Here is a 13,070-nt window from a genome sequence, read left to right on the forward strand (position 1 = left end):
GTCAGTGGTGCGACCTCTTCAAGTGCGCTGGCGACTAATTCTGTCCGCTGAGTTTAAACGGATACTAAAGAAGCAGCACTTGAATGGGACCTCAGGGCGTTCTAGGCTAACCAAGCTAACCTAGTCTAAACATTTATTTTCATTCATGTGGGGCGCATAAGGGTTTGCTCTTAGTGGAGCAGAAAAAAAACGTCCATGGAGGAGTGGAGCGGGTATGAGGACACCACACGCAGTGGCGGACACGGGATTAACTTGACCATCTCAATTTTTTTATTGCGCACCCGATGCCCGATACTTGAGTGTTGTTGTCGTTGCCCCCCCCCCCCCCACACACAAAAATATCAAACTTTCTTTTCCTGAATTCCTCGGGGAAACCCGAGTTTGGGCACATCTCTGTGACGTCACAAATTTCGCTGCATTTTCTCGTACTTGAGTCATTTTGGCGCAAGTCTAAAGTGCAAGAAGGCCGAGTTTTTCAGTCCTCCTTAATACTAAGCAGTTTTCTCAGCGGTGTAAAGAAACTAGACTCGAGCAGGTGCCGTCAGAGTTGATGACGTCACGGCGATATGGTGTGAACTCGACCGGCGTCGGCTCGTTCATTTCTGTGCATTTTTCGTTCTCGCTCGTCCTGTTGCAGTGTCCTGTTGCTCTCCTTTCCTCTTTCCTTTTTCCTCCCCTCCTTCCTATCTTCTATTTCTGTGTTGCTGTCACCTCTCTTCAAAAGAGTAGGCAGGCGTTGTGCCCCTTCCGGTGGCATTTGCCAGCCTGCCCCTCGCTTTCCCTTTCCTAATATCTGTGTATATATGTATATGTGCTCAAAACAAATAATAATAATAATAATAATAATAATAATAATAATAATAATAATAATAATAATAATAATAATAATAATAATAATAATAGTAGTAATAATAATAATAATAATAATAATAATAATAATAATAATAATAATAATAATAATAATAATAATAATAATAATAATAATAATAATAATAATAATAATAACCAAGCCTTTCCAGAACGGTGACTGCCTGTTTTACTATTGCAAGAAACGTAGTTCACTAGCAGACCTGGACTTACCCCTCCTCTTAACTTTTTAACTTAACGAGCTCTACGTCGGGAGCTCCAGAGGAAAAATTGTTTTTCTCATGCTCCGCTGTGCCGAATCTAACGAGGTTTGCTGCGTTAAAGAAAAAAAAAACAAGTTAAAATGTAACTGTAGGAAGCAGAATCTTTTTAGGCTGCCAACTTTTTGTGTGCGTGTGGGTGCGCGAACTAGCTGTTTAATATATCAAAATGAAAAAAAAAACTTACATAGCAAATTCACAACTATTAAATCCGGCAATTAAAGAACGATAACTCAATTCTCTAAACGACACGTAATGAGACATCTAAAGCGGACAAAACTGATGCGTCATACATTTCTCTGAAAGATACCACTGATTTAAACCTCAACACTCAGTAGATTTAGACGTTAGAAAAATTGTCATAAGCGTTGCAACGAAGTTACGTAAATTGTGCCCCTACTACACCGCACCTGTAGGCTTTATGGACTCTAACGGATGTATTTTCCTGAAGTTTTCTTGGTCGAGATACGGGCTTGTGAAATTAGCACTTCAGTTTAACTTACAACGTTCCGAAAATTAAAAAGAAAACTGTTCACGCCCTAAATCAGTATTCTGCTGCCTGCAACCGGTAGAACTAAGTATTTTTTTCTTGTGTTCAACAAATTTTGTTTAAATCCCTTTTGGTGGTTCGATGCGAGAGTTAAATTTTTTCAACCTATTTGAATAAGGAAGTCGTAGTTGATCCCGAGCTAAAACTTTTTTTAAGGGGCTGCTACCACATTGCATTGCTGGAATACTGAATTTTTGGTTATGCTAGAACGTGGATTCGTCTACGTGTAACATGGCCAACGCCTGTGAAAATAAATGTTTATTTTGATCAGATCCCGAGGGCAGGCATTAGGTTCTCCAATAAGACATCTCGGATGTGAGAGTTTCTGCCCACACATAGCATAAGACGTCAGCGACAAAAAAATAGGAACAACAACAAAAAAAAAACGGTTGCTTATTGAAAGCGGCCCACAACACAATAAGCCCGGGCTCGCTCGTCTTCCTTGCAAGCGTCTTCAAACACCTAAAGCATCCCACATAATTCCCCTCCCTCTGGCAAAAGGTGACGTCAGTGATATTGCACGCTCTTGAGACACGATCAAGCCCGAAGCATGTGATCGTCTCGTTCTTTTCTTTTTTCAATAGCATAAGCGTAGAAATTTCCCATAGCTGAACAGACGTATGTTAAGGCCACATCAGTGAGGTGTCTAGCTACTTTATCATGTAGTTTTGCTTCAGAGTTATTGAACTTGTAGAGCAACTGCGTATATAACAGACGTACGTTAAGGCCACATCAGTCAGGTGTCTAGCTGCTTTATCATGTAGTTTTGCTTCAGAGTTATTGAACTCATATAGCAACTGCATATACTTATAGATTGCTAATCACGGCGACCATATTCCATCACTTTATGCTGAACGAGAAGATTCTGACTGCTGTGCCACGTCTCCGATGTAAAGAACTGAAAAAAAATGGTGGCTGATGGCGACGAGTGCCTTTATTTTGTCGAGCATGCCGGATAACTGCGATGGAGTTGACGACTGGGAGCTGACATTCTTAGCGTACGATCTGTCGCAAACTGCCTCTTTCTCCGTTAGCATCCGGGCATCGACGCGAACCTGGAAAGCGGCTCCTACCTTCCCTTCGACGAAGGTCACAAGACGGCCGTGTTTGTGAGGTCGGAAGCCGGCGACTACAACTACGGCATGGTGAGTGGTCGTCGGGTCTGAGGCGCAGTCCCTGTTCCATCTGCGGCGGATAAGCGTGGACCCTTCATTAATGAGACTTGAAAGCAACAAAAAAAACGCTAGAACAAAACGCTTATTTTCTTTAAGGCTCGCAAGATGCACCGATAATGACGTTATCGAGTGTTCGACGGAAGCCCGTCCGGTCGGGAATAAACATGACGAGTTCAGACGTACACCGACCAAATAAAACTCTTGCTTTTAACGTTTTGCTATTAAGGTTTTATTTGGTCGGCGTACGTCTTTCTTTTTTCGTGACGTTATTCAACGAAAAGAAAAAAAAATATTTCGTGGGAATGTTTGTCAGTGACAGGTGGGCACCCCAGGCAGGACTGTTGTCTGTTCCCAGACAATTGTCTGTTCCTATGTGGAATTACGGAACCAGTATAGATGCAGAGAACGCGCAGTGACTGGCTAAATGAGTTTACAGCTTCAACACAGGAGTTTACCTATAGTATTCCCCACACGGCCTTCAAGCTATGCCCTACAATAAGTAGCAGGACACGTGCTAGCAAAGCTGTCATACACAATGCTAAGTTCTGCTAATGCCTTTACTTTAAACGGCGCATGGGAAGTCCCGATACAGTGTTTGACTATGGGACTGCCTTCTCTGTATGCTAAATATATGTAACATAACCCAAATTTTAAATATAAATTGATTCTAATAATACACCAACGCGTAGTATTGACGTCCGCTTACTTCGTCCGCGTCCTCTATTAGCCTTCAACGCTGTTCAGTACGTTTTATCGACAAAGTTGAACCCCTGCGTTTATACCTCCAAAGGCTTGACACTCCGTGTAACCCTCTGCCAACCTCAACGGCCGTTAACCCTCCCTTCCTTGCAGCTAATCAAGGTTGCCATTGGGTTAGGTTGGGTTGAATTGGGTCAGGTTAGGGTAGATACGTAGGTTCTAGGTTGCTCGTGAAGCGCCCTTTTTTTTAAGCTATCGTGGCACCATTTCGCCTCACGTTTGCACCGCAGGTGGGCAACCGCAGCCGACTGGTGTTTCCGGATTTCACACATCCGGCAAGCGGCGAATACTGGACCAAGATGTTGTCCTACTTCCACGACGTGGTGCCCTTCGACGGACTCTGGCTGGTAAACGGTCGTTCTGAGCCTCCTTCTTTCATCGAGAACGCCTTGGAGAAGCGAATAAATCGACAGTCTACTCACTTGAGTTGATCCCCAAGAGTGGGAAGAAAGTGACAAAGCTTGCCGACTGAAGAGATGAGATCGAAAAGGAAAGTCAGTCTTTACAGAGGAAAAAGCACACGCAGCTGTTGTAGAGAGGAATCTGGATAGTTGAATTTCCATGGGCTTGTTCTAAACAAACTTTTTTGACTTATGCAGGATGATTTCCCTTCAGACACTCGTGTTTGTACCCACCACTTTAGCGTATTGGTTTTGGCGCCTTCTGCTGCTGCGCGCGCAAGGTCAGGAGTTCGTCTCGGCCTGATATCGATGGGAGCGACATACGAAAATGCTCCTGTACGTGGATTTAAGCGCACGGTAAAAAAACCACGTGTTTCCATAACCAGCCGGAGCCCTCCACTACGACGTGCCTTATAGACCCAGAGTGGATTTGAGGATATTAAACGCAATCAATCAATCAATCAATCAATCAATCAATCAATCAATCAATCAATCAATCAATCAATCAATCAATCAATCAATCAATCAATCAATCAATCAATCAATCAATCAATCAATCAATCAATCAATCAATCAATCAATCAATCAATCAATCAATCAATCAATCAATCAATCAATCAATCAAATTATCAATGCTTTTATTGTTGCGAGAAAAGAAAGCATAATTAGGGCATCAGTTTTGAAGCGTGCGAGGTTCGCTTAGGGCGTGGGCTCGCTGTTTTCTGACGCCAGCCCTGAGACCAAATGTGCAACGGATGCTGCGTTCGCTGCAACGTTGTGACCGGAGGGCGTGTCATTCCCTTGCCGGTTCCCCGTCACCGACCAGCACGTCGTTAGGGTATTTCTATCGTTAGGGCAAAACATTTCGAGCTGTTATTCCACTGCAGCAGCTGTCTTCGTTGCCTCACATGACGTCCCTACACTATGCCTCGCTAGCGTGTTCTCGCGAAGCTGGAGACATGCGGAGTTATGGCGTGGGGTTTCAAGTTCGCGCCTTTCTCGGGTAGCCGCGACCGAAGTTTTGGAAGTTGCAAATGTTGTTGAGAAATTACTCATTGATTGGAAATGACCGCAAGAGTTTTCAGTTCGCCACTCATTTACTCCCCCTCTAGTTGTGGTTTGGGAAAAAGAATAGCATTATACAGCTACTTTTGTTGTTCACAGATGCCGCAACAATCGAAGACTGCTACCGCCCCCCCCCCCGCCCCTCCCACGCCCTGTCGATTGCCGATTAGTGTGGCTTCATTCTATCACGTAAATAACTGCGGGGGAACATGGGGATATGGAGGGGGGGGGAGGACGGAGTTTGGCAACTGGCGTCACTGAAGAGTTTTTTTTTTTGTCTTTTACTGAAGGTGTCGTGATAACGTTGGTGTCGAGTCGCGCCACGTGCCTTGCGCTCTGCCGTTGTGTTGTCAGGACCTGAACGAGCCGTCGAGCCTGTACAACGGCTCCGAGCGCGGGTGCCCGGCTTCAACGCTGGAGGAACCGCCGTATCTGCCTGGCGAAGGCAACGAGGCGTTGCGCACCAAGACGCTATGCATGACGGGTCGCCACTACCTGTCCAGGCACTACAACTTGCACAACCTGTACGGGCTGACCGAGGCACTGCGCACATACGAGTGAGACTGACTGTTCGCAATCTATCCGCGTTCTTGTTGAATCTTCTCGCGACTTTTGTTCATGTCTTAAGCCTCGTCTTCAGATGGATCAAATCCCGGCCGTGGCAGACGCATTTCGATAAAGGAGGAAAAAAACACGCCCGTGTCTCGTGCATTGGGGGCGCTTTAAAGATCCCCTAGGGATCAAAATTAATCCGGAGTTCCCCCACTACGGCGTGTGACCGATTGGGACGTCGCCACCAATTGTGACGCCCCGACGTATGTCATTTCTCTTTTCATTCTTCCGGTAGTTCAATCCCATTGTTATGGTAAGAATACCACGGCTAGCGAGCGTGGTATGGCCTGTGACCTTGGTGTAGGTGTCATCTACAGCTGTTTAAGGGCCGTGCAAAACTAGAACCGAATTCTGCTTTTTCCCCAGCTCTCTGCGTCAGATTCTCCTGCGGAGGCCGTTCATCATATCGCGGTCAACGTTCTCGGGGCAGGGTCGCTACTCGGGTCACTGGAGCGGAGACATCGAGTCTGACTGGGACGCCATGCGATCGTCCATTCCCTGTACGTGAGAGCATAATAGCTGTGGCAGTCTTTCTCACTTCTTTTCTCGTTTTTGCTTCTAGGTGGTGACTTTCCCCCGAAAATATGCCCACCCTTTAAAATAATTTACACCCTTTCAAGCGAATATTTTTCGGAACCCAACATGCGTGCAGTGGGTGTGCGGCAAGCGAAGGAACAATTCTTAGCGGTCGCACGCACCAGCGCGAAAGGAGAAAAAAAGTAAAGTGAACTGTGGCCAACCCGCCTGCAGACGGTCTTGTCCCCGTCGTCTGCAGCCGTCCCTTCCCGCTTGCAAGAGCCGGCAGCGCGGGCGAGTTGTGACCACGAAGAATCCTTGCCTTAACTTTGGACGAGGATGCGTCAGCCGCCAACGGGGGCCACACTCTACCGCAGTCCACCCAGCGAACAGCCCGAATCGGGGTAGCTATGAGGCCACCCCACCACAACACTAATCTCGAACATTCCGCCTACCGACCAGATGACGTCGTGATCCTTGACCGCTCAGTTACCGATCGGGTGATGACATATTACCCTTCGGTGCCAAATATGTGTACCCAGTGTGCTCTGGTTGTTCGGCAAGCGAGGGAACGATTCTTGGGGTTCCCACGCACTGGCGCCGAAGCAAAATAAAGTGGACTGTGACCAACGCGCCTGCGTCTGTAGGCGAGTTGGATGCATGGCTGAGCCCCAGCTGGGGCTCAGCCATGCAAACGGTGAATCGTTGCACCATGCAGGCCGTTCACCTTTGCTGGGGCTCAGCCATGTGAGCGGTGAATGGCTGCACCATGCAGGACGTTCACCTTTGCACCTCCGCTCATTCGGTGAAACGCCCAGTCCGCTTGCGTTAACAGGAATACCAGCCACGCTAAATCTCTCTAGTGGCTGACGCTCCTTCTACCCTTGAAGCCTGTTTCGGCATGTTTCATGTCGCATCGCTTCCGCCTATTCAGAAGCCTTTTTCATTCGTTCAGCATGGCGCCACATGCTAATTACACAGCGTTGTCTACTCCCCTCACCCACCCCTGCCGCGATCGAAGTCCAGAAAGATGATCCTCAGGGTCTCTCTCTCGATAATAAAAAAGATTTCAATTCGACGCTTCGGATTATTCGACCACAGCTCACAGTACCGCAAGGGTCGAATGAGTGGCAGTCGACTGTATTTTTTTAATGCGATGGTACACCAGACAACTTAACGAATTGCTTCGATTTAAAAGCTCTTTACTTGGCCCGACATCCACGCCGGTTGCACGCATACATCGAATGATGGAAAGGATGCCATGTAAATTCCAGGCAACGTTTCTACTATACTTTGTTAAGTGGAGGAAAACAATTACGGTATCCAATTTGGAAATTTTACTGTTCGGTCACCCCTGTTCATTCATGAATGTAGCACTCATACCGGGTGCGCAAATGTCAAAACATACATTGTTTTCACGTGTCAACATGAAGCTTTTATGTACTAGCTACAGTAACATTAGCATACTGTAGTGTCTTTTTTTATAAACTAGGAGTGAAGAACACAAAGATTCGTTTGTTTGCGGTGACCATCACAGCGATGCTGACTTTCAACATACTGGGCATCCCGCTGACCGGCTCGGACATCTGCGGCTTCTGGGACAACACCACCACCGAGCTGTGCAACCGGTGGCAGGCCCTGGGCGCCTTCTATCCGTTCGCGAGGAACCACAACGCCAAGGGGAACCTCGTGAGTGCAAGCTCACAGCTACGAGAATCCAGTTTGGTCTTAGTTGATCATTGCAGTCGGGCCTACGTATAAGAAACGTTTCAGCGCTGTTATGGGTGTGTAAAGGGTGCTTTGTTTGTGCCACGACTTACATCTTTTTTTTAAAGAACGTTTTCTTTTTTTATTGCCCTCTCATTGGCGCTGTTTGCTGCGCTGGTGTTTGACCTGTGCAGTATCGTGGGCAGAACAGGACAAAACCTGTCACGTGAGATAATAGAAGTCATTCATATTCAGCACTTGGCTGACAAGTGCCTTATCACTGCATCCCTGTCACAATGCCACAAGGATCTGGCTTATTTAAAAGGCCGTGTGCGGCGTACTGTCATTTACATGATGTCACATCTTGGTGTACATACGTAAAAAGTCAGTGAAAGAAGACACGTGCCTTTTGCGAAATAAACAGCTGGAAGTTAGCGCCGTGTGCTGTCGGGGATATGTCTGTCCTTGTCTTTTTTAGCGCTATTGAGATTCTCAGTATGACAGATCAACAAGCCCAAACCCGTGCAGTTCTGGCAGGTGAACATGACGCAATAGGGGCCACGGAATATGCGTGAAACTATGATAAGAGTCCCTGCCAAACTCTCCGTGCGAGATATTTGGGCACGCATCATTTAGTCAGAACTAATAGACAGTTTTTACTAAAACTTTTCTCATCACAGCAGTAGTTTCAGCCATGCGCAATAAACGTTTTGAAACCTTACCGGCTATAAAGGGTTTTTAACCGCGAGACCAACTATTGAGCGTGTAAAAGAATTTACGGTGCAGTTGTGCATTCTGAAATGCTGAGACAAAAACCCAGAGGAAAAAGAAGTAACGGACGACGAGAACCAAACGAGATGGTGCAAACTTCGAGTAGATATTACTTACCACATAGCGCCAACTTTACACATTGCTGATGTCACGAGTACGCAACCTTCCAAGCAGAGACGCATTTTTTAAACAGAATGTAAGAAGATTGTGCAGAATTTCCCCATCCGACAGCCCACGGAGTCACTTAAATATACTTGCGTGTTAAAAACGGTGAATGCGTTTAGCGCCTACGGCGATGATTAACGAGAGGGCCCTCAGCCACCGCAGCATTACCCGTTGCCCTGGGCTCTGTTACCCAATCATTGGAGCAATATTGTCTGTGCCACTTGGTTCGCCACTCGCGTTTCTCAGTTGTTCCGTACAGGCATACGTAATGTTTTCGCAGCACGGAACTACAAAGGTGTTTCACGTGCCAAAACCCCGATGTAATTCATGAGGTGCGCTGCGTCGTGGGGGACTCTGGATTAATTCTGACCGCCTGGCTTTCTTTCGAACATCTACGGCTACAGAGCTGGTAGAAGTGCAGGTTCATCGTGAAGTTTCAGTAGATGATGAAACTGGTGCTGTTTTTTTCCCGTGTCTGCACCAGGATTAGACTTCGTGAGAACCACTGTTCCACGAGACACGCATATGCACCAGCCAATTGCGTTCGCCCATTTATGTGACGTCATGGCAGAGATGAGCCTTTAGTTTCACTGTAAAAGTAAACCTTGAGCACTTGTTTCGGTCGCAGGACCAAGACCCGGCGGCCATGGGCGGTGCCGTGGCTGCCACGGCCAAGAAGACTCTCAAGATCCGCTACTGCTTCCTGCCCTACCTGTACACACTGTTCTACCGCAGTCACGTCTTCGGCGAGACGGTTGCCCGCCCTCTGTTCTTCGAGTGCGTTGCGATGATCTGTTGCTTTCCTAGCCCCCCCCCCTCCCCCCCTCTATACGAAGTGCAACAATATTTTTCGGGATCACGGTCCGAGTTCACTCAATAGTTACGAACCGTTGTAAACAAATGTCGCTATCACAGCTCTGTAGAGATATCCCTACTTGCCCCATGTAGTCCGGTATCTGATACTCAGGAACAGTTATCGCGGTTGTTCTTTCCTCGTTCCCGGCCAGTTCCCACTTTCTCCGACAAAAGTTGGCTGCCCGCCACGGGCCCTGCTGATTCTACAGCGCTGAGTTCACAAAGCGTTTTGTTCCCAAGTGGTTCATTGGTCGGCCGCCAATAATACGTCTAACGCTACGATTAGCTGGCGATTTGATCACGCGATCAGTTAATTCTAGCGCAGTTGGGTTTTGTGAATGTGGGCTTCTCGTCTACACGTAAGCCGAAGGTGGTCACTCTCTCTTTCAGTTCTCGGTGTTGACCTTTGAACCGGATCGCGCGATAACGAGGTAATGTCGATATGTTATCAAGTGGCATTCCTGAACACGTGCTCTTATCTATCGTTTCCCTCACGCGAATGCCGATCACAATAATGCGATTAGATTGAAGATAATATCCTCGAAGGGATGGGTTCCGCCCGAACATTCTTGTACCATATAAGCGTCCAATTCCTTGTGGTTCCATGGACGTTTGCCCTATGGGTCGTTCGCATGTGCGGTTTGTTGCCCTTCTTGGCGGTTATGACTTCCCGTCATGTGCGATAACCAGCGAGCAGGGGAGACTGGCGCTTTTAACCGCTTCTCCTATGCTGCACGCAGGTTCCCCAAGGACGTCAACACGTACGCCGTGGACACGCAGTTCCTCTGGGGCAGCGCCCTGCTCGTCCTTCCCATCTTGGAGCCGGTCAGTTGCCTGCACAAACCCTTATCGCGCGTGGTCGGCCAACAACAAAAACGCGACCGAGGCTGCAAACGAGCTGTCCCGTTTCCTACGTGAATCTGTGTAATGCAGCCCCTTGCGATCACTGCATTGATATTCCTGCTACGCGCTGGCGATGTGCTACAGTGCCGTGGCACGAGTAAAAAATTGCATAAGCCGTAAAGGCAAAAAAACCAATTACAATCACCTTCGGTCTCCTCGCATAGCTTTTTGATCGAAACAATAAAAGAAAGCTTCGCCTGGCATGAAATAAAACGAGCCTGTTGTATGTGCCATATATTGTTGGAGTATAAACATAAATATATATGAATTAAATAAAACCACCAGAAAGAAATAACCGACGATTACGATGCTCTGTAATGCGAAATTTGAGCGCAGCGTTATACGTGTTTTCATTTCGCGATATATCGAAACAAAGAATTTGAAAGAGACAAGCCGCACAGTCGGCAATCGTCGAAAATCTGGTCTGCGGATCCAGCGCTTCGGCTTTATACATGACTCGTCGAAAGTTCCAGTGTAATAGCTGGTGCTGCCTGGCTTCCAGAAAGTACTACACAATTGCCGTCTCGCGTACGATGGGATTACAAAACAATAGCAGACCATGACAATTGAAATAAGCGCGAACAAGACGAAACAAAGCAAACCAAACAAGCGTGAGCGAGAACTGACGTGAGCAGACGATAGTACGAAACTAGTGGTGCGGCTGAGACCATATACGAATACGCATCGAGGGGTCGGTAGGGTCCGCGTAAAACCAGTTCTCCCGCGCGCACGTCACTGAGGGGTGGCGCTCACATTGGTGTCTGCCGTTCGCTAAAACCCCTTAAACTTCGCAAAGTAGTGCCACGCTTTGAAGAATGCCGCCTCCTCCTCGCGCGCTCTGGCCGAGGCCGACGCCGCGTCGCTATTGGCCTAATAGCATCACGTGGGCCCTCGCGCCGTGCATCAGCGCCATTTTTGCTCGAGAAGCGTCTACGGAGTGGCGAGGAGCGCATGTTGGTGCCATTGCTACGCTCGAGCAGTGTAGGCGGCGCCACAGTCGAGGAGGGAGCGTGAAAGAAGAGGAGAAACGAGGAGGAGCGAAGGCGGAGGAGGAGAGCGTCGGTACTTTACGAAGTTTAAGGGACTTTACCGTTCGCAGCTCGCGTCTGTCATCTGCCGCTCCGCGTTCGCTCTTTCATCTTTCGCTGTCGTGCTGTTTCGCTCGGTTACGCCGCCGACACTCGCCGCTGCGGGCTATTAAGAGCTGCCCTGTATAAGAACCAACAAGAGAGGGGGTGGTGCACTCGTAAAGTGTCCTGCCGTATTTGTTGCACTTTCCCAGAACGCGACGAGCGTGAAGCCGTACCTGCCCCGTGGCATCTGGTACGACGTGATGCTCGGCCTGCCCTACCACAGCGCCGGCGAAGACTTCCAGATGTCGCCGCTCAACGACTCCATCTGCCTGCTCATCCGCGGAGGTCACGTGGTGCCATCGCAGGAACCGGCGCAAACCACCGCCGCCAGGTGGGTTTTTTTTTCAGTACCAGAAGGTTGGCAAAGACGTGCATGTGCAATCGTCACAGGCGTACTTGTGTAACCTTTTAAGAGATAATGCAGATTGGCAGAGATGGCTAGATTACGACAGAGCAGGACGTGAGCGGCTTACAAAGGCCGTATAGATGACGTATTTGTTGCCATCCCTTCTTTAAAGGCAATGGTGTTAATCTTCGTGGGTGGGGATAATGAGAGCACTGGTGATTTTAAAGAAAAGTTGAAAAAAAGGACGAGGATGTGTGTGTGTGCGTGTGTGTGTATGCGTGCCTGCGAGTGTGTGTGTGTGTTCGAAATGCTTTTTCTCTTGTTTTGTTTGTTTCTTCTCTGCGCAAGCGTCCCTGCCCAGTCGGAACGTGACGGTAGACCAGTCGAACCCATGCGCTCAGTAGGGCGCCGGCATAGCCACTGAGCCATGCGCGGCGAGTGTGCCGATGATGAAGGGTATAGTTGTGACGTCAGTGATAGAGGGTCAGTGACTGCTGGCCACATCCGGGCCGTCTCAGAGATGTGCCTACACATTGAGGCGTTGCGACGTGGACAACGTTTAGCGTAACAGTGTCTTTCAATGTCTACGTGCAGCCGGCTGAAGCCGTTCAACTTGCTCGTGGCTCAAAACCACGATGGGCTGGCGACGGGCGAACTCTACTGGGACGACGGGGAGTACGTCGGTAAGCACCGAATTACGCGAACAGACGACGAACGCTTTTATCCCGTTTCACTCGGATTATCGACGAATGGAAGATTTTTACGCTGGGATTTCATGGTTGAATTATCCGTGACGTGCTGATGGTGCACCGATTTCACTGTGGTAGCTGAGCTGATTAGCATTAACTTTGTCTTTACTCGAATGAAGAATTGAGTCACACCGCATTGCCTGTTCGTAGTGCAGTCTCAATTAGCAATATTTTTTTAGAAGCAATAATTAAAATCTTTTGGAGGTGTCGTTGTACGCCGTTTGGTGCAAGTGTAC

At 48.0% G+C, this 13,070-nt stretch overlaps 1 protein-coding gene across 2 annotated transcripts in view; it reads left to right on the forward strand.

The window, feature by feature from the left end:
• The window catches only part of LOC139048890 (lysosomal alpha-glucosidase-like), a 108,269-nt gene that overhangs the window by 90,279 nt on the left and 4,920 nt on the right, over positions 1-13,070 (forward strand). For both annotated transcript variants that reach the window (XM_070523810.1, XM_070523811.1), the window contains exons 12-20: positions 2,712-2,822; positions 3,842-3,958; positions 5,432-5,634; positions 6,056-6,189; positions 7,743-7,894; positions 9,477-9,625; positions 10,444-10,528; positions 11,889-12,070; positions 12,680-12,768. In XM_070523810.1, the coding sequence (XP_070379911.1) occupies positions 2,712-2,822; positions 3,842-3,958; positions 5,432-5,634; positions 6,056-6,189; positions 7,743-7,894; positions 9,477-9,625; positions 10,444-10,528; positions 11,889-12,070; positions 12,680-12,768 (1,222 nt within the window). The remainder of the gene's footprint in view (positions 1-2,711; positions 2,823-3,841; positions 3,959-5,431; positions 5,635-6,055; positions 6,190-7,742; positions 7,895-9,476; positions 9,626-10,443; positions 10,529-11,888; positions 12,071-12,679; positions 12,769-13,070) is intronic.

This window comes from Dermacentor albipictus, chromosome 8, assembly GCF_038994185.2.
Source record: "Dermacentor albipictus isolate Rhodes 1998 colony chromosome 8, USDA_Dalb.pri_finalv2, whole genome shotgun sequence".
Lineage (NCBI taxonomy): Eukaryota > Metazoa > Arthropoda > Arachnida > Ixodida > Ixodidae > Dermacentor > Dermacentor albipictus.